The sequence below is a fragment of the Diaporthe citri genome, assembly GCF_014595645.1.
Source record: "Diaporthe citri strain NFHF-8-4 chromosome Unknown scaffold_10, whole genome shotgun sequence".
Lineage (NCBI taxonomy): Eukaryota > Fungi > Ascomycota > Sordariomycetes > Diaporthales > Diaporthaceae > Diaporthe > Diaporthe citri.
The window spans coordinates 1,355,910-1,380,259 of record NW_025064855.1 but is presented as its reverse complement, the minus strand read 5'-3'; the positions used below and the strand labels follow the sequence as shown (position 1 = coordinate 1,380,259).

Below are 24,350 nucleotides of genomic sequence, written 5' to 3'. Positions count from 1 at the left end.
CAATCGCAGCACGTCATGAACATGGACCTTGGGTCTTCCTGCATTTAAGCCTCGGCTCGCGCCTAGGCCCCTGTTGCAACGGTCAAACGCGCGGCAGGCAAGCTCGGGTTCTGCCGGTGTCGATCTCGACCGCCCAATTTTCATCTAGGCCTCAACTCCAACATTTGACTGACAGCTTCGCTTGCTCTCGGTGACATCTACTCGTCAGGCACTACCTCTCATCACCCAGAGGCCCCCGTATCTCCTCCCATGCTACCAGCCACACCGAATTTCTACCATCCGATCGCACCACTCGCATCACCTTGACCATGTCCCGCGAAGGCTACACCGTCCCGACCGGCTCCCCAGGCGGTAGCTTCGGCGGCGCTGCCCTGGCGGCCAAGCCCAGCGCCTTCAACCCGGAATTCCGCGACGACAACGTCCAGATGAAGTACCTGTGCGGCGACTGCGGCTCCTCGACCCACCTCAAGAAGGCCGACCCCATCCGGTGTAAGGACTGCGGGTGTCGTGTGCTCTACAAGGAGCGGACAAAGAGGTGAGTCAGGCCGACTATGCCTGAATAGCAAGAGAGACAGTTGGGCTGATGTTTTCAAAACACAGAATGATCCAATTCGAAGCCCGATAGAGGCAACCCTGAGTTATCATGGGCGATGAGGGCACATCTGAGGCGAGACGATTGGTCAGAGCGGCATGACATACGGACGAGTCACAGTTCCCGGCCGGGGGAGGACTGAAAAGCATCAAGTTACCGATGGAAGGGATAAGGGCTGGCTGCAGAATACCGCGGCGCTGAACTATATGGAGCATGAGGACAAAAAGAGACAGCCCTCAACGATACTGAACGGGCGGAGCACTTGATCATCTGGAGTTGAGGAGTAAATGACTTCCAAATGAATTTTCTAGACAATGTCTGATGGTATCAAGACCCTAAACCGAACGCCACACAGATGCGCACCCTGTCCCCTTGCGTAGACTCCGCCCTGATATGCAATTTTGACGACCATACTCGCCCGAATGGGGACAAATCCCAAAAGAACCTCAAAATCTCCCCACGTCTAGCCTTGATTCTTCTGCTGCTGGTGTAGAAACTTTGCAAAGCTGGCCTCCTGGCTGAGAGTCTCCTCGCCACCCTCCATCGCCGCCTCATATCTCGCTTGCAGGCCATGGCGGTCCGTCTCGTCGTCATCGTACTCGTCTGAGTCCTGGTCGCTGATGGCATCGATGTCGCCGTCGCCGTCCTTCTTCTCGTCTGTAGCGAGGCCAGCCATGGACATGCCCTTCATCATCTTGTCCAGCTCCTTCTCTCTCGTCGCCCGCTTCGCATCGTCCCTCTCCTTCCTCTTCTTCTCCAGCTCTGGCTGGTAGTCCCTCTTGAACTCCTCCGCCTTCACGGCGACCGCCTCGAAGAAGTCGTCGACACCCGCGCCCGTCATGCTGCTCACGCCGACGACACTCAGGTGCGCGTAGAACTCCTCCAGCATCAGGCTCATGCTGTTCAGTAGACTCCCCATGTACCCGCTGCCCCCGCCCTCGCCGCCTTCCGTCCCGCCAAAAGCGTTGCTGTTCTCGTCGTCCTGGAGCGCGGCCTGGAAGGCCTCGAAGTCCGTCATCCACTCCTTGGCGAAGCTTGCGTCCTTGACGTCGGTCTTGTTGAACACGAGGATCATGGGCAGCTTGGTCTTGTAGAGAATGCTGCAGGCGTAGAGCATGTTGCTCATGAACGTCGACGTCGAGCTCGTCCGCGGCGTGTCGATGATGTACGCGATGACCGTCGGGAAGCTCGAGGCCAGGCTCTCGAGCAGGATCGTCCCCGATGCGGACCACACGAACACCTCGATCTGGCCGGGAGTGTCCACCAGGATGTTGTTGATCGGCTTCCTGTTCGGGTTGGCCGGGTCGGGCTGTGTGCGCTTCTCGAGGAGGCCGAGGATCTGGTCGACCTTTGTCGCGAAGAGGTTGAGGGACGTGAGGATGCCACCGTTCGGGCCCAGGTTGTACTGCTTCATCACCTCCTTGTAGTTGACGCTGTCTCGGATGTCGATGTTGCTGTCGAAGGGGACGTTCAGCACCGCTGGGTCGAGGTTGATCACGTAGGGCGGGTCTTTTTTCCCGTGGAGGTGAGCGTTGATGCGTTGCATGAAGGTCGTCTTGCCCGACCCGGCCATGCCGACGCATACAACGGCGACAGGCTGCTGGCCATTTTCGGCAACAGGCTGGCTGGTTGATGCTGTCGAAGCAGATGCCATTGTCGTTGCTTGCCTCGTCGAGGGCGGTGCTCCAAGTTTTGGCACGTGGTTGGGTCCTTGTTTGAACAGAGGGAAGCAAGCTCACATGAAAAGTTTCCCTGGTGTCTGCGGGGCACCATCGATGTCACTGTGGGGAGCCTGGCTCCAGTTGCCTGCCGCTGACAGAACAACCCTGCAGCAGCTTTGCAGTATTTCTGGAGCTACCGCATGGCGAGGATTTGGGAGCATCACGTCACAGCTTCAATTCCTGAAATGCTCTCCTTGTCAATGCCCCTCTGAAACTGTCGACCTTTCAGCTCAGATTATTCCGAGCGTCACCGGACCCTTGGCCTGCTTCAATTCATGTATCCCGTCTACAATGGACGGGCTTGACGATTTCGAGAAGCAGCTTGCTGCTGAAAAGGCCGAAAGAGAACGAGCGCAAGAACGCTCAGAGAAACGCGAGAAGAAGCACAGGCATCGCCACCATCATCGAAACTCGAGGTCGCCAGACAGGCGTGATCGCAATCGCGATGATAAACACCACAGGGAAAGGAGCAGGGATAGAGACGGCCACAGAAGCAGGCACGATCGCTCCCGGGAGCACGATTCTGACGAGGATGGCCACCGACACAAGCGGTCTCGACACTCGAAAGGAGACGGCGAAGATGATTCCAGGAGGCGTCGACACAGGCATAGGGACAGAGACCAGGCCGGAGATGAAGAGCCAGGCTTCCTTGCGTCTACGGATCCGAAGGAGAAGCTCCCTGTACCAGACGAAGAGCTACCTCGGGACGAGGCCGCCCCCCTGGAGAGAGATTCCTGGATGACCGGCGCAATAGACATCGACTACATCCATCGTGGCAAGAAGGAGAAGACGCCACCTCCGAAGCAGGTCCCAGAACGGGTCATTCACCACAGGGAACTAAATACAGGCTTGGGGGGTGCCAGTGGTGCCTCGGCCAACGATCTCGATGAGCTGACGAATGAAGTCGACTACACATTCGGCGACGAAGGCTCTCAATGGCGGATGACGAAGCTCAACGCAGTCTACCGAACAGCAGAACAGACTGGCCGTTCCGCGGACGAAGTGGGCGAGGAGCGTTTCGGAAGTTTGAGGGATTTTGATAATGCGCGGGAGGAGAAGATCGTAATGGATAGGCGCAAGGTCTATGGAGAGGGCTACAAGGGTGCAGAGAAGCCTACTGGGGAGCTGTACCAAGAACGCATGGCCAAGACCCGTCCTCCACCAAAAGAAGAGCTCTACGACCAAGATGATGAGCCAGAGCAAGGAGCCGTCATGGAGGATGCCGTTCCACCTGTCGATCAGACTACCCTCAACCGCATGCGCGCACAAGTAATGAAGGCAAAACTACGAAAGACCCCAGGTGCTGCAAAACTCGAAGCAGAATATAATACGGCCTTGACACGTTTCAACGGTACAGCGAGCGGAGACAAGGCCGTGGTTCTGGACGCCACGCACAGCCGAATGCTCGCAGGAACAAGGAACGAGGTGAAGGCCATCGATAACAAACGCGGCCGGGAGCGTGGCACGGTCGAGGCGAACGAGGACATGACCATCGATGACATGGTCCGCGAGGAGCGGCGCACCAGGGGCCAAGCAGGCGGCGAGGGCGTTCGACTTGCGGAGCGCATTGCCAAGGATGCCAAATTCGACGACGACCTGGAGTATCTTGATGAGAATGCCGAGAAGCTGGCCAAGCGAGTGCACAAATCCGAGATCAACCTGAAGAATATGGCCGTGAACGAGTATCAGAAGATGAACAAGGTTCTCGACAGCTGCCCGCTGTGCCACCACGAGGACCGACAGCCACCACAAGACCAGCCCATTGCGCCAATTCTTGCACTTGGAACGCGAGTGTACCTGACGCTGGCCACCGAGCCAGAGCTCAAGGGCGCCGAAGGCGGGGCCGTCGTCGTGCCCATCGGCCACCGGACGAACCTGCTCGAGTGCGACGACGATGAGTGGGAGGAGATTCGCAATTTCATGAAGAGCCTCACGAGGCTGTACCACGAACAAGGCCGCGAAGTGCTCTTCTACGAAAACGCGGCCGCCCCTCATCGCCGGTTGCACGCCGCATTGGTTGCGGTTCCGATCCCGTGGGACCTTGGCGACACGGCGCCTGCTTTCTTCCGTGAGGCTGTTCTCTCGACCGAGGAGGAGTGGAGCCAGCACAAGAAACTCATAGACACCGGCAAGAAGGCAAGGGAGGGGGCTGGCAAGCTCGCTTTCCGGAGGAGCATAGCCAAGGAGATGCCGTACTTCCACGTGTGGTTCACAATCGACGGTGGGTTGGGACACATTGTGGAGGACTCTGCGAGGTGGCCGAAGGGTGATCTATTTGCCAGGGAAATTATTGGCGGTATGATGGACTGCGAGCCCGACAACATCAAGAAACAGGGAAGATGGAGCCGGGGCGATCCGCGTGCTGAGGCCTTCAAGAAGAGGTGGAGGAAGTTCGACTGGACCAGGGCTTTGACAGAGGGACAGTAATGAGAACTTGGCGCTACTGACTTCGCGCTGTCCGAGGAGCGAATGCTCGCCCGTTTCACCTATATTCCGTGCCGCGTGAAACATCGCACTGGCGAGCTTAATACCTTTATTTACAGCAAACCAAACAGCGCCTTTCCCTCCTTCGAACGAACATCCGTGTGGTCAGGAAAATGGACATCACAGACTAACAAGTGTCTGGTGGATGTGTCAGCGCTCAGGGTTTTGGTCAAACTACGGGCCAGACACAGCAGGCTACAGAAATGGCGCAACCTTGCACGAAAACGACGACACCAAGCTGGCTGATATTGACGAGAGCTCGAGCAACCTGGGTGACATTGCTGGCCTTGCAGTCGTCGAATTTTAGCGATTAATTACCCGTGGTTCTTGCATCTTGCCAAGCGGTATTCTGCCGTGGGATAAGGAATGGGCTAAAGAGATGGACAGCCTGGCGAAAACACCTTGGGACTTGACGGAACTGCCTCTTCTGGCATTACACCATGCATAGTGTCCAAAGTCGGGCCGAGCGCCCGTGGGGCCCCGGGTCCGATATGGGCCTTCAACCCCAGAGATCTGGGGATTTCCTGTTTCTTAGCCGCTTCGAAGTGGACCTCACCGCCTATATAGCGGAGCGGCATCGTGACCAGGAGCTCGGCCAAGCAAACCGGCAGCGGTTGGTAGCCGACGCGAGTCAGCATCTGGTGTATAAACACCTCACGGGTCCCAGCACTTTCGACATGAGGGTGTATTCAAGATTGACGCCGTAGAGGGACATCATCCATAGCATAGATTCACAATGAAGGACGGCAAGTTCGATCACGATGTCACCGGTAAGGAATCGCCATCATCGTTTCCATTCTGGCGATTGACTGACATATTCGACCACGATCAGCGGCGTCTTCAAAGACGAAGGTGTTCGACCTCTTCTCTCTGAAGGGGCGGACCGCCATCGTCTCGGGTGCGGGTTGCTGGTATCGGCTTGGGCGTCGCCCATGCGTACGCCGAGGCGGGTGCGAACGTGATCATATGGTACAACAGCAATGCCAAGGCGATAGAGCGCGCGAAGGAAATCGAAGCCGAATACGGCGTGAAATGTTGGTGACCTTTCGTTCCACAGACGGATAAGCCCTTCCGAGATCAGCTTTTGTTCTGCTCATCGACAATAAATCGCTGACAGTACCACAGGCCGCGCATTCCAAGTGGACGTAACGTCAGCCGAGGCGGTCGAGGCGGCCGTCAACTCCCAGATCAAGGAGTTCAACAACCGCCTCGACGTCTTCGTGGCCAACGCGGGCATCCCCTGGACCCAGGGCCCCGCCATCGACGGGGAGCTCGAGCACTACCGCAAGGTCGTGGCCAACGACCTCGACAGCGTCTTCTACTGCGCGCGCACGTGCGGCAGGATATGGAGGCGGCAGAGGGAGACGGGCCTCGACCTCGCGGGCAACAAGCTCGAGGGCTACGGCGGCGAGCTTTGTCGCCACCGCGTCCATGTCTGGGCATATCGTCAATGTTCCACAGCTGCAGGCGGCTTACAATGCGGCCAAGGCTGGTGTGAGCCACATGTGTAAGTCATGTTTCCCCGAACATCCTTTGATCATGGAGGGAATGTGCGTTCTCTGACGAGCATCCACGTCCTTAGGCAAGTCGTTCGCCGTTGAGTGGGTGGGTTTCGCTCGTGCTAATGCGGTCTCGCCGGGATACATCGCCACGGAGATTTCAACGTTCGTCTCCGAAGACACCAAGAAGATTTGGAAAGACAAGATTCCCATGGGGTGAGTTTGTCGGATTTTTTCAGGTTCTGTGTGCAGCGATTTGCTAACACCTTATTTCTAGGCGTGAGGGCGAAGTCCACGAGCTTAAGGGGGCCTACTTGTTCCTTGCCTCAGATGCGGCTTCTTACACCACCGGAACAGACATCATAGTGGACGGAGGCTACTGCTTGCCGTAAACACACACACTATTTGGCTAGGCCAGCTGCACATCAGCAAATGGTAGGGATTCATGTTGCAGTATCAGTGATACTGCCGCGCCTTTGACTGGAGCGTCCGAAGCGCCTCACGCTTCGGAGATGGATTCAGGGGCTGCTGCAAAGCAGTCTGTAAAGTTTTGCAGCATACGGCCGAATTGTCAAGCCGAGATAGTTATTTGGACTGCCGTGGTCTACGTTTAGAATCGAGGGCGAAAAGGGCTGGATGCTGTACTTCCGACGGAAGTTGTCGGTTGGAAAACGATGTCTTGGCCACTCGTGAGACGCGATTGGCTCGCTCAAAGCCAGTGTATCTAGCGCTTAATAAGGAGTCATGAGGCCTCTCTTTCGGGTGCACGTTTTCGCTTGCAAGTCTTCGTGCCCTTGCGTAGAACACGGCCACATTATCCCTTGGCAAACTATCCGTTTCTATTACCTCGAAGCGAGTTCAGCTATGGAGCGGATTTGTCCCGGTAGAATTCACCAAATCCTCAGGAGGCGTGGCCCACTTCGTTTGTGAGCCGTTTTGTGTGTTAGCGAGCATCACAGGCCTGATTCAAACAATTCAGGGCAATCAGATGATGTAGGATCCTCCATTCTGCCACCTCAGCACATCGCGGCAATTTGATTCTTACAATCTGTAAGTATTCAATCTGTTTCTCTAATTTTAGATCACTGCAAAGAAGGATGCTTTCTGCAGGTCGATTGCCGGCATATAATGCAATTCCACAGCCACTATGTCTGGGACAGGACAATCAGGGTTCCAGCCACACATCCTGAGCTTTAGAGTTACGGGCCGATGTAGTGCAAATTGGTACAAATTACCTTAAATTGCGCCAGTAAGACGGGATTTGCTACGCAGGGTCTTTGCTGTTGGAATGTTTTCGGGAATGTAGACCATCGCACCATATGGTGTTGTGAAGAGGGACTTACAATAATCCCGAGCTCGGGCTCTGAAAGTGTGGATTTGGCTTCCTCTCATTGCTTGGCTCGCATACTGTGAAACCTTGATTGGGGCTTTATTTGTCCCGCGATGGTGGTTGCAGCCTTCTGTGGCAGCAATAGGCCGTCCCTCGGCTAACTTAGAAGAGGGTTGACCAAAGGCTTCTTCTTCGAAAGACTTCGGATGACATCTGGAGGTCTCGCGACCGTCGCGCGCGCTCTGCCGCTGTGGCCACGAGTCGTGGATCGTAAGGCGACCTGTCAATGAAACCTCAGCAATCGGATGGATCGCGCAAAGGAACAGGCCCGGCAGATGTTTCCCCGGTAGGCCGGTATAACCCAGATCTGACGGGACAGCCCGATTGGCCACCCCAGATATATCGCGAAGCAGGCGTACGTGCATTTCAGCCGCATGGCTGCAGCCTCAACGGCTGGTTCCTTGTCGGTGGGGGTGTGTTCCTCTGGCTCGCGAATCCGATTGGCAACGGTGAAGCGAAACGAGAATAAGCTTTGAGCCAGCTGGTTGCCGTCCGGGACGGGCTAGCCCAGTCCTGGGAAGAGGCACGGGCTAGAACGGCTCGGCAGGGGAGGTCGTCCACAGTGGTTCGTGAGGACGAGGCGCAGCGCCGCCTCTCCTGTCAGGAGGTGTCTTGGTGTTCGTCCGATCTGGTGCACAAACGGCTTACAGGGCTATGGCGTCCCTCCCAGGTGCCCAAAGCGCAGCTGACTTGACGCCTTGTCATCAAAGTAAGCTTTGCGAGGCACCCATGCGCATGATGTGAAGTACGGAAGATCGTAGAATATCCTTTTATGCGAATTGGGCTAGACTTCGGCTCGTCTTGGGAGGAGATGCTGTGAACCACCAGTTCTGGCAACATGTGCTTCATCCCACGTTCATACAGCCTGCAATTGCTTCTGGCACCGGCGAAATGGCGGAAGACAAACCGGTAAATTGTAGCGAGAGCTGCAAGGCCTCCGCTTATACTGCCGAGGACTCACAGAAGTAGACGTCGTCGCCCGGCTCTGATGAGGCCATGATGAAGTCTACAAGAAGACCATGTCTTCCTCTCGTTGTTCGTTTAGTCGGCATCATCACATCAAGCCTCATTCGTAACACTATTCCAACCCTCCAGCTTCTCGAGCTTCTTCGGCACTCGTCTTCCCATCTTTTCAGATTCATATCCACCAAAACCATCCACCATGCAGTTCACTCTCTCAACCATTGTCCAGCTGGCTCTCTGCGCCTCTGCCCTGGCTGCTCCAGCTCCTCAAGCCACTGCTCCTCCCAATGCCAACGTTCCTCCCTCCACGACCGTTGATCTGACCGGTCAGAAGGTAATACCCTGTCATCAGCACACCCACTTCACTGCCATTCCCGCTGACAATGATGCGCCTTCAGGGAACCGATGGAAAGTTCACCGTCGCGCCCGCCCCAGAGGACCAAACCTCCGAGGCCCTCCAGAAGCGCGTGGCCCCGGTCGTGGTCGTCGCCGGCATCGCCGCCGTCAAGGGCGCCGCCATCCTGACCAAGATCGCCGTCGAGATCGGCGCCGACACCATCAAGAACCTCGGCAAGTGGAACCAGGCCCGCGAGGACTTCTCCAAGAAGACGACGGCCGAGATGTGGGCCCGGAACCCGGACTACCAGAAGTTCCCCGCCGCCATCTGCTACAACAAGGGCTACAAGCTGCAGAACCCCGCCGGCATGGACGGGCTGGTGTCGGCGAAGCTGGAGCTGGGTCAGCTCAACACTGAGTGAGTGATCTCTTTGCCCAAGGCATCGATGAAATGTCGGGCGAGGCTAATGTTGTCTGTGCAGCTACGACTGCATGTACATGACTGCGAACAACCAGTTCTACACCCAGGGTGACGGTGGCTTCATCAACGTGAGTGAAATTTCCCATCTACCTATCTCAGGTGCCGTGCCTGTAAAGACTTCTGAGAACTAATCATGTCGGCCTGTAGTTGAGCTACACTTACAGCAGCCGCTGTACATTTGACCAGGGTACCGGCGATCTGACCTGCGGCGCTTAGAGCTCTCCAACCTGACGTCTGTCTACCTAAGTGGAAGTGTAGACTTAATCCGGAGGGGAAAAGATGCCCATTGGAGTCCACGGGCTGGAGCCGAGATGAGAGCGTTCGTGAGCACTTGGAGAAGAGAGAAGTCATATGAGCAGGAAAGAGTTGTGTGTATTAGACTGCGATTAATACTAATGCAAGTTGTTTCTGAATGCATGGGTGAATTTGATTTATCTAAAGATACGGCAGCGTTTTCCCATAAGTATTTGCCGGAAATCGCCTTGCGCCTCACTTCTGAGAGTGTAGAGCTATTTGAAACGTCTTGGCTACATTGAGTGTCTGCGTACGGTGATGGAGGTGAGTGGTTTACAAACTCCTGGGGCCGGCATTGGATGGTTCTGTGCTGCGCCTGCAAGGTTTGGGGGAGCTCAGAGGGCAATAAGCACAATTCAAGGGCTACTGAGGCTACTAAAGTAGAAGATTAAAATTCACCCGTGGAGATACAGCTCGCTCTGCCACCTTGTACAAAGTTGTCATGCGTAGTCAAAAAGGCGTTGCAGCAATTTTTCATCTGTCTTGGGAACTGAATTATGGTGAGTTGCGGTTGAGTCTGTTAAAGGGACGAAAGCCGGACTGCGGTCTACCTGCTCACACGTTTCCCAGATAGAGCCACATTGCATTGGATGCTAAGTACCAGAGGTCGGACATGGGTACAACTCTTCCACGATTGTTCTCGTATTTCTTGGGTTTGTCTTGGTTCTACGGCCCAGGGTCGAGCATGTTTCTCTGTGACAGCACTTTATCTGGCCTAGGAAGTGGAAAACGGCCCTTGGACAAACGGTTGAAAATTCAAGGTGATATTTCGATTCAGCCCGTCCGGCAAACGCTTTCATCTGAAAGACGTCGAGGGCTGATCACGATCAACTGCTAAGCAACATGTGTTAGGCCTCTAGGTGCAAACGCTACAGCTGATATCGGACGAAATCACAGAGCAACACCTACTTTGAACCCATTCCTGCCTTTTGCCGAATCATCCACACCGACTCGCGATACCTATGGCATGGTGTCATCGATGAGCCACCGCTCAGCTTCTTGTTCGAAGCGACTGAGGTGTTCCAAGGACCAAAGAAGCAAGTTCATTCAACGAGCAAGCATTGGCCACCTTACCTGACGACAACCTGTTTGCCCTCTAGCTTCTGAAGCACCGCCCTCCGCTGGGGAGCATCTGTCCAATAGCAAACGGCACTGATCTCGAGAAGCGCGAGCACGTGACTTTGGTTTGCGGTCAGAGAGTCCAGCTTCCCATCCACCTCCTTCTGTATCCGCCACGACTTCCTTCCTCCTCTCTCATGACAACTCCTTGGCGACAATCGAAAGTTGAATCCACGACGAGTCGACCAGATACTGTCATCACAGATACTGACAACAATTTCTTCGATGGTTTCGGTCTCCCTAATCCATCATGGCTGATATCGATATCGGGGTGCCGTTTTGCTTCGTCAAACCTGCACATGAGCAAGTCACTCGCTCTCAACCCCTTCCTGCCTTGTCACTCGCTCGACACTCGCTCCGACCCCGTTTTTCAGATACTTCATCAAGCTCCCTATTGAACTGCGTAAAGAAATCACCAGAATTGCGGTCGATGATGCCCCTGCAACTCTGAGGCAATGGCGCCGAACACAAAGAAGCCCTTCGTTGACTCAAAGCAACCTGGTGATGACACAAAGCAGCCCTGTGATGCCGCAGTCCCGTCGTGGTATCTTGTTTGTGCAGCAAAGACAGCACAAACAGCCACCGTGTCTGGCCCAGCTTGCGTGCGTCAACATGGAATGGCGGGAAGAAATTGAGAAGCGATTCTTCAAGAACCTCAACCTCACTGATGAAGATCACGACATCGTCACACTCTCAAAAATCGTCACTGGACCAAGACGCCGATACTTGCGTCAAGTAGAGCTCAACGTTTACGGAGAAGATTCGTTCTCAGTTGTTGATGGTACTCAATGCACTGGCAGTGGTTACAAGTCTGTTGCGAAATTCCCCGAAACTTTGAGCACATGGACCCCAGATGTTCTGCTCACCGTCAAGCTCAACATCGGCCCTCAAGGGTTTAGACGGTCCATATGGAAGACAGGCCTTCCCGATCTACCGGTTGTTCCAGTCATTGGAGCTTTGCATGTCAACATGGATCCCAACTCCTCCAGCGGGTTTGCGGTTGACTACTGCCAATTTGCATCTCAGCCGTTGGTGCTACTCAAACGAGACTGAAAAGGACTCGAATGTTCTTTGTGAGCATCTCCACCTCTTACGAAGCTACATATTTGAGCCATGACTTAATGAGATTATTCTTAGTACTCACTGATGGCCTCCGCTCCTTAACACCGGACCTTACGCAACTGGAACTCACGCTACCGTTCACCTATCGTGAGTGATCTCGTCCCCTTGACCACCGACAGAGACAAGAGGAGGCACCCACAGCCCTTTTTGGCCATCCATGCCCCCGAAAGCTTGATCAATGAAACTTGGCTGACCAAAGTCCAGGTCAACCAGAACAGCGCGGGGGACCCAGTGACATCCTAAGTGGGCTTTCTGTTCCATCTATCCGTGAAGTCAGCTATCGTCTCCGATCCCTAAAACTTAGGAGCTCTATGGACTTGTCCCTCTTTTTTGAGCATTTCCGCAACAAAATCGAAGATGCTGAACTCGCGGCATGTCCCTCTTGGCCACACCTCGAGTTCCTGGAGCTCCAAGGATCAATCGTGAAGGCAGGCGATCCCATGCATCCGCCGAGTAGGGATTGGTTTTTGAAAGTTGTGGGGCGTGCCGCAAGACACATGCTAAAATTGCACAGTGCGATCATTGAAATTGAGTCACAGAGAAGTTCTGAGCTAGATTTCGGTCGGATGAGGATCGAGTTTTGGAAACAATCATTCCACGACAAGTACACGGGCTACGAAGGGTTCCGACTTTCATTGTGGTTTCACACCCCATCTTCTTCAGCTGTCAGTATCTGGGAGGAATCTCTTCTGCATACGAAACGTTCGAAGCTGGCCATCGACTTCACACCCGCTCCCAGTCTCGATGAGAATGGCGAGCTGAGATATCATGGATGGCATGACTGGGAAACATAATGAACGAGAGATGAGTTTTAGCGCTCAGAAACGCATCGCAAATATTTGGCATTCAGGAAAATATGAGGGATATCAACAGCAGACCTTCACATCTCACCAACCTCATTTGAAAGCCGGCCGTTGGTTGATGAACACTGGACATGCGCCAACTGGTACACTGGCCTGGAGGAGGATATTTGTCCGTCTGCAAATACCGATCAACAGCTCTATGGGTAATTCGGGAGTCTGCACATGCTAGGAAGCAGATTCAGGCGATTTCGGTAGCACTTCAGGGGCAACCGATTTTACCGTGGAAGACGCAAGCCGTGCATGGGAAGGTACCAGCACATACTATGCGGCTGTGGCTACATAGAACCTCCATCAGATCGGAGCATAGACCCAGTTGGAATTATTGGCTCATCTCGAAGCAATCTGGCACGGCTTTGATGAACTCCGTTATGCTGCTGATTTTGATTTGGAAATGCAAAGCCCAGCACTGGTCATGCCAAAGCCATGATGAAATCTCCTATTCATCGAGACATTCATGGGAAGCATGATCCAGCACGCAGTCTACAATTCCCTACTGCATATTGTTTTGTAGCAAATCTCGACAACATACTTTTATAATACTTCGGTGATATGAATGTAACTTGTTTAAAAATTATATTCACTGTTTTTCAAAATTGACGAATGATAAAAGTGCATGTTCCTCAGCATCACCATTATGCGTATCCGTAAAATAAGCTTGAAAGGGATACATGTAGCCTTCAGTCCAATCAACCAAATTGTCTTCCATCAGAGAGCTGCCATTGGACGAATCCATGGACACTCTTTGAGACCCTGATGCGATTTGGTTGATTCGCCCAGAGCTGTAGTCTTTGGTTAGATGTCCTGACAAAGCCACGCCAGTACTGTTGCTCTCGCTTCTGGTGTTTGTCTCATCAGAACCTGCAGGAAGTATCGATAAAATGAGGTGGAGAATTAACGCAGCAACGCTAATACTTCCAAAACAGGTTGATTAGTCCAGGCTACCTTGGAAAGTATACTTATAACATTTGAGAGAAAGCAGTATAAGTTCCAATCGCGCTCTTTCACAATGTGTATAAACAACGTGAAGAAGGGCGAGAGAGGGTAGAAGAACATCTTCCTGCGCACGTGTTAGCAAAGCTAATGCGTAGCAGTTTCCCTAAGCTTCGTCATACCAAGCAGCCGATGCTCTGATCGCAGAAGCGTCAGGTTCCAGCATCGTCCTAGAGAACATGTGACTCAGGAAAGTCAACGATTGCTTGGCGTATTCCACTTCTTGCCGCTGAAGAATCGGATGGGCGGACAAGTTGGGATGCAACCGCACAATTGAGACCATGATTGCATAATAGGCAAACTTGACTCCCTGTATTTCGCAATCCCAGAAAGCATCTAGGGAATGGATCTCATGAAACTGAAGATGGGTCCCTGTTAGCATTGACTACAAGAACAGATTTGTGAATCTTGAAATAACCTTTTCAATCCTTGCTTGCGTTCGCTGCATTGATCGCTGGAGGGCCTGGGCATTCAGAATCCGTTCTATGGAGCTTTGTGAGGTCTGCGTGGTGCGACTGATCCGGTCTTGTGCCTCTCCAAGCTCCAACCAAATTCCCAGCACGTAGTCATCTGGTGCCTTCTCCATACTAGTATATGGTCCGAGGAGAGGGGCAATCCACTCTACGTCAGGCAGGCTAGGAGTGCGATTAAATGATTGATACAACGCTTTATCGAGCATATAGCAGACATTAAAGACTCTCTGGGTCTCGGGAGATCCGTCGTTCCCTTCTCCGGGTGTGATGTGCATAGACGATTGTTCTCTCACAGCGATGAAAGTGCGCGCGGCGGCAGAGTTGAATAGCCAACATCGTTCAAAACAGCCCACGCTGTAGGCAAACATTGCCTTTCGTCTCATTTAGTCATTTCTGTGGATTCCGTGAAGTCTGGGGCTCAACTTACCCCCGCTACAAGGGCCTGAAAGAGTGATATGCTGGGCGTCTCTGCCACGCCTATATGCTTAAGTCCGGCAATGATGCTCCTCTCGTATGACATGCGTCTAGCGACTAGATGGTCCCGCAACGAGAGATTGGAACATTCGGAGATTACCGCTCCTAGACATGACCAGGCAGCATAGTTCACAGAGACCATAAAATGCGTCCTCTGGGCCCCGCTCATGGATCCTTCGATCAACGCTAGACCCTGCGACTGGATCGTGCTCTGGGATAAGAGATGACGTTGACGGAGGATGTAGCGCGTGCTCGCAGTCTGCGGATCCCCTAACTAGAATGTCTGGATACCCACACTGCCGTGACGTTGCTTGTGTCCTACTGTAAGCAAGGGCTGCTCAGAATCATTTTGACCACAGGATAAAACTGTCGGGGTAAGCCTCTTCCTTCTTGCGTTTCTGGACCAGGGTAAATCTACCTAGGTATCAGGCCCCTCCCATCAGTACGGCAGGATAATTGGGCTCCTCCGAGCGGTAGAACTTGAGACAAGCAGCAGCATTGAAAGTGACAGAATGGTCCCCAGGCGGTTGCATACTAGGATTCTCTTAGCTTTAAGTCTACTCGTTAAACTTGAACCTCCGCCGGGCTGGCTCGGAAGATGATCAGATGGTGATCTTTTCCTCCATCAATCATTTGTGGTCGCACGAAATGAGGCGGGGGACTTTTTGCTCATGATACACAACCACACTCCATCTTCTTCAGCCGTTAATTTCTGGAAGGAGGCTCGTCTGGATACGAAAGGTTTGTAGCTGGCCGTCCGATTTTCTCCCGCTTTCAGTCTCAATGAGAATAGCGAGCCAAGGGAAAGGAGCTGGCATACCTGGGAAGGATAGCGAATTGATCCATTAAGATGGTCATTCAGGCCTCGGAAATGAATCGGAGACGTTGAACTACTGACAGTTTATGAATAGTATCCCAGGCTGTTTCTTTAATTTTGTTCACAGGCCGGCTGTAACTTGGTGAACACCACCAGGCACCATGCCGCTGCGACACTGCCGGTCCATAGGCGAGGATCAGTATTCTATGACATTTGATGTGCGAGTAGATGGGCTCGATATAAAAGCAACAACCCCTTGATCCCATCTTGCCCCAACTCATGGAATTGGCAAGACGATGGCCGCCGTAACGTTTCACTATTGATCCGCTCCAGATCCACATATCGCAGTGAAATGATAACCAGTAAAGATCGTGATAGAGCACTCGCACGTTTTGATTGATCTACCGAGTTGTCCAATTGTCTAATTCGTTCCAAGTCAACAACTGTCCGTATGATGAGGCAGTTCCCCATCTGTCGCGATGGACGATGAGACGCATGTTCTACTTCTTGTACGCCGTAAAGCAGGCGTTTCTCACAGCAGTAGCAACAGCTAACTAACCACCACCTCGGCATGTAAAACGTCAAACCAGCAGTTCTTGGTATGCGTGGGAACGTGTCGCAATTTGGTTGTCAAAGCATACAGTTGTACATCAAAATCAGAACTGCACAAATGGGCGCAGCGAGCTAGACCTTCAAAGAAACTCGTCATCGGGACCATGATAGCAAATAAGTACCTTGGATGTTCGTGTGTTCCAGAATCGAGTCACCATCAACTTGCCGTGGCTCAGCGTCGTATGATCCGTCAGCTGTGACCGTTCGAGGCCACCCATCGATACATCCACGAAAAGCACGACCCAGCACACAGTCTGGAATTCTTCTGCGAAAAGGCTTTGTAGTAAATCTCGACAGTATATTTCTATGTGATTACTGCTCGAGCTTGCATGAAGGCTAGATGGTATATTACAAGACACAGCCAACTCTTCCCAAGTTAACCGAGGATGCCATCAAGGCCCACACTTAAGCCTGGCGCACGTACTGCAGGCGACCCGCAATGCTCCCGACAGACCTCTTCTTGGTGCAAGGCGCCGAGGCGTTGGTGGCAGCGGCAGTGGCGTTGGTGGCACCCGAGGGAGACAGGGTGATGGGGCCCGCGGAGTTGTCCTCCTGCAGGATGCCGCCGAAGATGATGCCCTCGTCGATCCCCGTGGGCTGCTGGGCGTCCTTGGTGATGTCGGCGCCGCCGTTGACGCCCTTCTTGAGCACGCCGAAGTGGTACTGGCCCTGGCCGCTGATGTCGTTGGTCAGGGGCTCGGTGACCTGGGCGAGGGGGTCGTTGCCGGTGGAGTAGAAGACCTGGGTGGTGCTGCGAGGGGATTAGTATATGTTGTACTTGTCTGGGGTGTGGTGTTTGAACTCACTTGGCATTGAAGTCCAGGGTCAGGCCGAAGTTGTGGAAGACGCCCTCGGTGAAGGCGGTGTTGAAGAGGATCTGGCTCTGCTTGACGTTGCCGAACAGGATCAGGCTGTCCGGGTCGACACCTCCCTGGGTGGCGGTGTCCAGGAGGGTGCCAGTCTTGAGGACGAACTGGTTGGTGCTGAAGTCGTTGCTCTCCACGAATGCAAGCTGGTACTCGTGTGAGAGGTTGAGGGGGCGAGCAGTGTCCTTCATGAGACTGAAGTGAAGGCTCTTCACGCCCTGGGTAGACGGGTCGGTACCGTTGTTGCTGGCAGGCAGAAGCTCGGCACGGCGGAAACCCAGTTGAACATTGTCTGCGCTGGGGGCGAAAATGGATTGGTCGCTATGGAGAGTATTAGTGAATCATTCCTGAAATTTTTGGCATAATGTGTGGGCCTATGGTGACCCGAGTATACCTGATGGTGACCTCCAGGGGAACAGTGCCCACGTCAAAGAGAGATGGGGGGACATCGGGAAACTTCAAGAGCTGGCTAAAGGTCAAGTTCTTGCCGAAAACATTGCTCGGGTTGAACAGGCCATTGTCTGAATCGAAAGCAGAGAGCTGGGTGCCAGCGGGAACACGCCCGTCGAACTGGATAGCAGACTGCGAGGCCGCCAGCGACGCGAGGGAGACCAGGGTGGTCTGGGTGAGAAGTCGTTGAGAGAACATCTTGAAGTTATTTTTCTTCTAGCGAGCGAAAGGAACGTGGGGCCTAGTACTAGCAAGGCAACGAATGACTGTTGGTTTAGAATACAAAGTAGCGCTGTCAAGAAGGGATGAGACGATCCCACGCCTTGTCCCGGGTGGCAGGGCCAGCGGGCTTGTTATAGGGAATCCCTGGGATGTCGGGCGCGCGCTTTCGACGGAGTGCTGGACCCCCCGAATAACCTTATTGCAGCCATGTTTGAAGTTGAGGCTGCCCCTTGATGCGGCTCTGGGCAGCGGAAAGTCACGAAAGATCTCCCCCATGGATGGGTTCGACAAGAGTCCCTGGTTGAGATCGGTAGATGTGCCGCCGGGACCAGGCACGCCCAATGTCCCGGGTCACCGCATTTGTTAGCAGGGAGACATTGCAGACACTTGTGAGCAGAGTGGCTTATTTCACGCACGAATCATGTGTCCGTCTGATGCACCCTGATCGACGGCGGACCACGGTAGCCCATGTGCCCAACATGCGCTTCTAGTGTCTCAGCAGGCCGCATCTGGTATCGCGGACGAGTCAATTCCTGCACTCTCCGTTCGGGGCCCCTAAGGCCCTAAGCCTATGCCCGACTCTTTCCACGGAGTCTTCGCAATGGGGATTGAATAGGAGTTAGCTGAAGGCTATGCACCTACTAATCAAGCATTTTAGGGGATCCCAATGCAGCCGAAAGGTTGCAAGCCGTCGTGTAGAATTTTACAATCGAACGGTGAACGAATGGTGGCGTGTCAAGATTTGTTTCATGACGGTTTGTCAGGCGAACCCTCGCTACCGGACAGATCCAGCCAGTGCAAATGAAGGTGGGTAATAAGGTTTGCAGCCAAGACTGCCTGCCAATTTTGCAGCACCGGCCCCAATGATACTGTAGTTTCTCATGGTGCAAATCCTCAGGTTTCGCCTTTATGGAGATGCACTCTTGAAGAGCACGTCAGGTCGTCTTCGATCACGGCGGCTATTACCGACGTTCTGGGCAGGACTATTTGTTTATTGCCTTGATCGTCAATAAGCTTTGGCTACGTTAAACCACCAGGGTGCTATAAGTCCATGTGGTGCAAGCTACGCAACCAGGGGCCTTGGCCTTCCGAGTGAATCTTCAGGTGCAGCTGATGCTTGCATATCAACTTTGAGACCACTCCAGGCACACAGCTGGCTGACCACTCGTCAACTGACGGGCCAAGGCCCACACATTCTGTTCCCGACTGCTGATGGGCAGACTGCGGCCTCGCACGCTACCATTCTTTCGATCCAGACAACAGTAAGTTGCTGAGCTTAGGAACGCTGTCAGGGAACCACGGACATTTTCGGCGCGTCCAGCCTGTGGTGATGTGCTAAAGTTGGCCCGGGATTGCCATATCGGTATGCCCATGTGGCTTGCGGATCCAACGCCGAGAGAAACTATAAATCGGGCCAAGACTACCAGAAGGGTTGAGAAAAGGCGTTCCACGAATACCGCCAGATCCACGTTACCAAGTAGACTGCGCGTCCGGCGACCGATCTCAGGATTTGCTCTCGGTGAGGATCACTCTCTCAGCCTACGCCGCTGTGTGCGGGTTCGTAATCGTGGACACTGCTGAGTCGTCAACGCACCCTGTAATCTAACACTAACAGAAGTCATCCATTCTACATCCAGGAACCCCCCTCAGGCCGGGTGGATTTAGCCAAGTCATCATCGGCCAATGCACTGGTATAGTGATCACGCTGTTCCCGGGGCGGGCTTCTTTGCGGTTCCAGAGCTGTACCCACCTCCAGATAGATTTGCAGCCACGATCGACGTCTTCGACGTTTAAAGTCATACCCAGAACCATGCTACTGCACAGCTAATCCACATATACTCGGTCACGCGGCTGACTCTTGCCGCATATCTTTACTTTGTCAGTTCATACGCGGAACTCATTCAGTCGTCGCAGTCGCGGGCTACTCATAGATCTTCTGGGGTTCGAAAAGCGTGAGAACTATGCTTAGTCGCTATGTAATTAGAGTCAGAGTTTATCAGCCTTCAAGTTCATTTTAGTAGTATGGTATTACCATGTTCACGTCAGACATACGACAAATACTTCAACGCACTCGTCATTAAAAACCTCCAACCTCACTGCTCAGTGCTCACAGAAGTTATACTGCTCTGACCAGCTCTCCATGTGCTTCTGTTTTTTTGTCCGCTCAGCCATCAGCTTCAGCCTCAACTCCTTCGCCTCCTCGACCGACATCCGACCATTGGCCACCTCACTGTCCGAAGTCGCAGCGCCCAAAGCATCAGTGCCAGATTCTGGCTTGGTCTCATTCCCGTCCCACCACGACTCCTGTTGCGGCGGCACGTTGCGTGTCGAACAGATGCGGTAATGCGGGTCCACCAACCAGAGAACGAGGAACCGCCGGTGACCCGGCCTCGTCTTGTCGACCAGCTCGAATGGCTCGACCTTGTGCTGGAGCGTGTTGGGGAAGGCGAGAAGGCGGCCCTGGGGCGTGGTGACGGAACCGATGTTTTGGAAAGGTCGCTCATCTCGGAGATATCGGGAGGCGATGCCGAATATTTCAGCCAGAGGGGCGTGATCATCTTTTAAAGGCATGCTGTTAGTCCTTTTTCGCTCCCTACTCCTGGGGGCTTGGTTGGTGCTGTTGGCCCTGACGACTTACCCTGCTCATATCTCATTTCCATGCCATCCAGCTCCGCTTCAGTGCGGAACGAAATCTTCGCATCCGTCACGTTATCAACGTCGTAGTAGTAGAGAGCTGTGGCTGCGATATGCTCATTCAACATGCCTTCGATGTGCCAGTTGCCTCCCTCATATTTCGGCTTTCCTGGCGTCAGCTCGATGCTGGAGAGCTTGATGATCACCTGCAGCCCTTCATCGCGAAAGTCGTCCTGGATGCGAAGCGAGTAGTAATCATGATCGTCCCCACTGCTATCTTCAAGCGCATCGGGGAAACTGAAGGATCGGTACTTCGGCACGACCGCATTGCCAGTCAGCCCGGCTTTCCACTGCGCATAGGAAAACGAGACCCCTGGCTCAGGGTGGATGACCTTTCGGATGTTCCGCCGGTAGAACTCATCCGCGGCCCCCGAGAGTCCGTATTCTTCCACATCGATCTCGGACTCGTCATCGGACTCTTCTTGCATCAGATCTTCTTCATCCGCGGTGTCATCAGTGGCGGTGTCCGGCTTGCCCATGTAATCCAGTACCCGCTTTTTAGCCGCCTCATAGGCCTCCGGGTTGGTTTCCCAGTTTCTTGTAATTTCATCAAGCCCCTCACACCATTCCGGTAGCCCCGGTCCGAATTCGGCTCCGTATGTCCGTATGCGTGGTGGCGCCCGCCCGTGATACCCGTGAACGAGGACTTCGTTCCAAGGTGCAACTGTGGCTGGGTCAGCAGAGTACTTCGGCTTGGAAAACGAGGGCGACGAGGGGAAAGATGTGAAAAGGCGGTAACAGAGTGCTCGTTAAGTTCCAGGGGGCCTGGGCGTGACCGCAATAGAAGAGCCACATTCTTTGGAACCAACTTACTTGCAAGCGCAATGACTTTCTCGATTGCCGTGTATACTTCGGCATGATGTGCGGGATGAAGATTGTTAACATAGGAAGAGATATGAACGTTGGTGCCAGTATCTTCAGTAAACTCAACCTCGCAGGGAAGCCATTGGAATTCCTTGGACCACATGCCCCCGTGGGTACCGTCGCCATGGAGGGGACGTGAGGGCTGAGATGTAGCTGTAAGATGCGGCGCGATTTCTGCACCTTCAAGTCCTTCAACATTGGCAAAGTCGAGAGGCACTTTGCCTCCGTTGACCAGAACTTTTGTTCTCCCGTATACTAAGGGGAAAAGAGACGGATGCACGAGGTTGAGCACCTTGTCGTCCGAGCCAGGGTGCCAGTCCCGCTCATCATCGGGTCGGTTGAGTAATGGTCTGACAGCATCCTTCAGTTCTTGTCTGAGGGACTCTGGTACTCGCTGATCAGACTTGGAAAGCCTCGATCCGGCATCGAGGACAAGGACCCGACCGATCCTCTCAAATCGCTTGGCCTTGTCCCGCAGCTCAGCCAGGCACCAATCCCACGCCATATCGCTGATGAGAGGGATAGCACAAGCCTCCTGCTTCCACTTCGCAACGATCTCATCGTCGAAGACTTTCTTATGCCAGTCTGGCTTGTCGGTCAAGGCGTTCATGACTCCCAACATGGCCACCTCTCTGGCGGTCAAGCGAGGTGACTGTTGGAAATCATTGGCTCCATGACGGAATCTTTCCTCGGTGTCCAGCTCGAACTGATGATAGTAGCAGAACCCGGGGACTTTGAGTTGCCCGTCTCCTGTGTTGTCAAAGTCCTCGTCGAGGCCCAGCTCCAACCGCGCCATGTTGGGATGGGGAGGCCTGTTAATGGTCAGAGGACACAAAGTAGTTCGGCTGAGTGCTGAGCAAGATTGCAAAAATGGTCGAGATATTATTTGGAAAGCGGCGAGCGTGCTGTGCTTGCACGAGGCTAGCATTCTTATATTCGATGAGGACAGGAGACGAAACCTGACGAGACTTCCCAATATGAAATAGCGTCAGGCTTCCGCGCGTTGCCTTGCTGGCGTACCGGGCATTGTGGGTGTCCAAAGAGACATGCTGATTGCCAAGCGCGACTCGTTAGGCAGCGGACAGCTCCACTGCGTGTACTTATCCCAAAGCGGAAAATTAGGCTGGAGTGACCAGTCTTCGTTCGAGACCTCGGCATACAATGCACAAACCGCCTAGTAGCTGTAAAACACTTCCACAATCTGAGACATTTAGGCAGGGTCATTTGAGGCGTGAATGCCAGAACACACAGAGGTGATCTGTCGGTGCCATTCCGTGCATCTTCAAGTTGTGCTACATATAGCCATTACATTAGCGGCCACCCTTGCATATTGCCTCTGCCATGGTGCTCTCGCCGATAACAATGTAATCTTCGCTTTCGCCTGGAGCAACGTATATTGCTTTGGCCTCATGCATCTCCTCGTTGACCAATTTCCAGACATGATCTGAAAATGTCCGCTGTTCGTTTGCCTCTCCCTGACTGAGCTCCTAAAGTTGTCCGGCACTGAGGGGCTTTTCGTCCACAGCCAGGAGAAGCCGATCGGAGCGGAAGCCGGCCGGGTGGAGACCGGACGATTTGACGGGCCAGTTTGGACGGCCCCGCGCTTCGAAGAAAGTTAGTTTCTCCATACATACAAATCCCAAAGAGTGCCTAGTCCACTTTGTCAGCAATCACCAACTGCCAGTAGCACTGTCCGCGATGCCAAGAGCAGGTCGAACAATTACGAGGAAAAGCAAAGCTGTGAATTTGGACGGGGAGAAAGGTAGGAGCGCTATCGCCAGTTGCCTTGCTCGCTGAGTAATTACTGAGCTCATCGAAGGCTGTGCGAACTGTGAGCGGCGACGGATCCGGTGCGACTTCCAGCGGCCAACTTGCAACAAATGTTCCAAGAAAGGCTTGGAATGCCCCGGATACAATCGCCAGCTACGATGGATCAACGGAGTGGCAGCAAGGGGGTATCTCCGGGGCCGGACCGTCCCAACCAGGGCATCTCCTCCCGATTCCCCACAAGCTGCCCCGGTATGTCCGGGAACTGCCCAGCTCGGAGCGGAAGCGACACCCGGGTGCTCAGATCATCAGGAATCGATACTTGGATTGGAGCCGAAGAAGGTTGATCTTGCTGCGTCTCCTATCGTGGACAGTCTGCCGTCGTATACCCGCTTCATGGACTACTATCGGCGGAACCTCGCAGGCCTCATGGTCTGGTTAGATTCCGAGGAGAACGACTATCGAAAGCGCGTGGTCCCCCTAGCTGAATACCGACCAGCCATTGGATTCGCCATCATGGCATTTGCGGCTGAACACGGTGCGATAGCCCACCCTCACGAAAACATAGCCACGATAGCCGAAACTGCCCGCGACAAGTGCCTTCATCTGGTCCAGACCCGGGCGCAAGAGATGACCGAAAAGGTCGCCGAAGGTTTCGAGCTGAACAGCCAATCCGATATAGCCGACGCCGAGTGGATGCTTGCATCTATTCTGATTATCAACAACTACGAAAATGCGCGGTGCCGCCCAAAGGCGGCTGAGGGCCACCGGCGAGCGGCCCGTACGATTGTCAATCTATTCACTCACTCGGTCTCGGCCGAAGGCCGCGAGCTCTTTGCTTTTCTCCGAAACCAGCTGGCCATTGAGGATGTGATGGCGGCCACTACAACATTCGATGAATATCATATCAAGAATGCACTCACCCCGGTTCCAGGGTCAGAGTGTCTGCTATTCTCGAAGTATCTTGCACTCCTACACCAAATCACGCTTCAGTCAATTAAGCTCACCGAAGAACCACACTCGACAGAGACTTCAGAAGGGCCCTTCACTATCATCATGGTCCACTCGGAATTCGAGCAAGCTAGAGGGGCCACATTGATCGCAGCAGGTCGTCTTGGCCTGGCCGGATCGATGATATCTCGCGATTTTGTACGCCTGGTAGAGACATACCACAACGCAGGACTGCTTTACGCATTTCAATGTCTCAAATGTGCACACGAGGAAAGCCCTGACTGGACGACGACATCCACCAAGTTG

The 24,350-nt window shown here is 53.7% G+C and overlaps 9 protein-coding genes across 9 annotated transcripts; 6 read left to right on the top strand and 3 right to left on the bottom strand.

The window, feature by feature from the left end:
- Nucleotides 1-308: 308 nt before the first annotated feature.
- Nucleotides 309-625, top strand: INS49_003582 (uncharacterized protein; the record flags this gene model as incomplete). Its single annotated transcript, XM_043164376.1, has 2 exons — nucleotides 309-535; nucleotides 601-625. 2 exons carry the CDS (start codon nucleotides 309-311, stop codon nucleotides 623-625), a joined length of 252 nt encoding a protein of 83 aa, XP_043019141.1.
- A 430-nt stretch (nucleotides 626-1,055) lies between these two features.
- INS49_003581 (uncharacterized protein) lies at nucleotides 1,056-2,246 on the bottom strand (the record flags this gene model as incomplete). Its single annotated transcript, XM_043164375.1, has 1 exon — nucleotides 1,056-2,246. The coding sequence occupies one exon, from the start codon at nucleotides 2,244-2,246 to the stop codon at nucleotides 1,056-1,058; it is 1,191 nt and encodes a 396-aa protein (XP_043019140.1).
- Nucleotides 2,247-2,604: 358 nt separating this feature from the next.
- Nucleotides 2,605-4,740, top strand: INS49_003580 (uncharacterized protein; the record flags this gene model as incomplete). The annotated part of the gene is made up of 1 exon (XM_043164374.1): nucleotides 2,605-4,740. One exon carries the CDS (start codon nucleotides 2,605-2,607, stop codon nucleotides 4,738-4,740), a length of 2,136 nt encoding a protein of 711 aa, XP_043019139.1.
- Nucleotides 4,741-5,533: 793 nt separating this feature from the next.
- On the top strand, nucleotides 5,534-6,688 carry INS49_003579 (uncharacterized protein; the record flags this gene model as incomplete). Its single annotated transcript, XM_043164373.1, has 6 exons — nucleotides 5,534-5,567; nucleotides 5,630-5,708; nucleotides 5,776-5,831; nucleotides 5,923-6,213; nucleotides 6,380-6,512; nucleotides 6,574-6,688. The coding sequence occupies 6 exons, from the start codon at nucleotides 5,534-5,536 to the stop codon at nucleotides 6,686-6,688; spliced, it is 708 nt and encodes a 235-aa protein (XP_043019138.1).
- A 2,160-nt stretch (nucleotides 6,689-8,848) lies between these two features.
- INS49_003578 (uncharacterized protein) lies at nucleotides 8,849-9,682 on the top strand (the record flags this gene model as incomplete). The annotated part of the gene is made up of 4 exons (XM_043164372.1): nucleotides 8,849-8,983; nucleotides 9,048-9,403; nucleotides 9,468-9,534; nucleotides 9,614-9,682. The coding sequence occupies 4 exons, from the start codon at nucleotides 8,849-8,851 to the stop codon at nucleotides 9,680-9,682; spliced, it is 627 nt and encodes a 208-aa protein (XP_043019137.1).
- Nucleotides 9,683-11,491: 1,809 nt separating this feature from the next.
- On the top strand, nucleotides 11,492-11,932 carry INS49_003577 (uncharacterized protein; the record flags this gene model as incomplete). The annotated part of the gene is made up of 1 exon (XM_043164371.1): nucleotides 11,492-11,932. The coding sequence occupies one exon, from the start codon at nucleotides 11,492-11,494 to the stop codon at nucleotides 11,930-11,932; it is 441 nt and encodes a 146-aa protein (XP_043019136.1).
- A 4,703-nt stretch (nucleotides 11,933-16,635) lies between these two features.
- Nucleotides 16,636-17,744, bottom strand: INS49_003576 (uncharacterized protein; the record flags this gene model as incomplete). Its single annotated transcript, XM_043164370.1, has 3 exons — nucleotides 16,636-16,981; nucleotides 17,037-17,417; nucleotides 17,491-17,744. 3 exons carry the CDS (start codon nucleotides 17,742-17,744, stop codon nucleotides 16,636-16,638), a joined length of 981 nt encoding a protein of 326 aa, XP_043019135.1.
- A 2,124-nt stretch (nucleotides 17,745-19,868) lies between these two features.
- On the bottom strand, nucleotides 19,869-22,122 carry INS49_003575 (uncharacterized protein; the record flags this gene model as incomplete). Its single annotated transcript, XM_043164369.1, has 3 exons — nucleotides 19,869-20,326; nucleotides 20,407-21,126; nucleotides 21,276-22,122. The coding sequence occupies 3 exons, from the start codon at nucleotides 22,120-22,122 to the stop codon at nucleotides 19,869-19,871; spliced, it is 2,025 nt and encodes a 674-aa protein (XP_043019134.1).
- A 1,084-nt stretch (nucleotides 22,123-23,206) lies between these two features.
- INS49_003574 (uncharacterized protein) lies at nucleotides 23,207-24,325 on the top strand (the record flags this gene model as incomplete). The annotated part of the gene is made up of 3 exons (XM_043164368.1): nucleotides 23,207-23,345; nucleotides 23,398-24,251; nucleotides 24,320-24,325. 3 exons carry the CDS (start codon nucleotides 23,207-23,209, stop codon nucleotides 24,323-24,325), a joined length of 999 nt encoding a protein of 332 aa, XP_043019133.1.
- Between the last annotated feature and the right edge of the window lie 25 nt (nucleotides 24,326-24,350).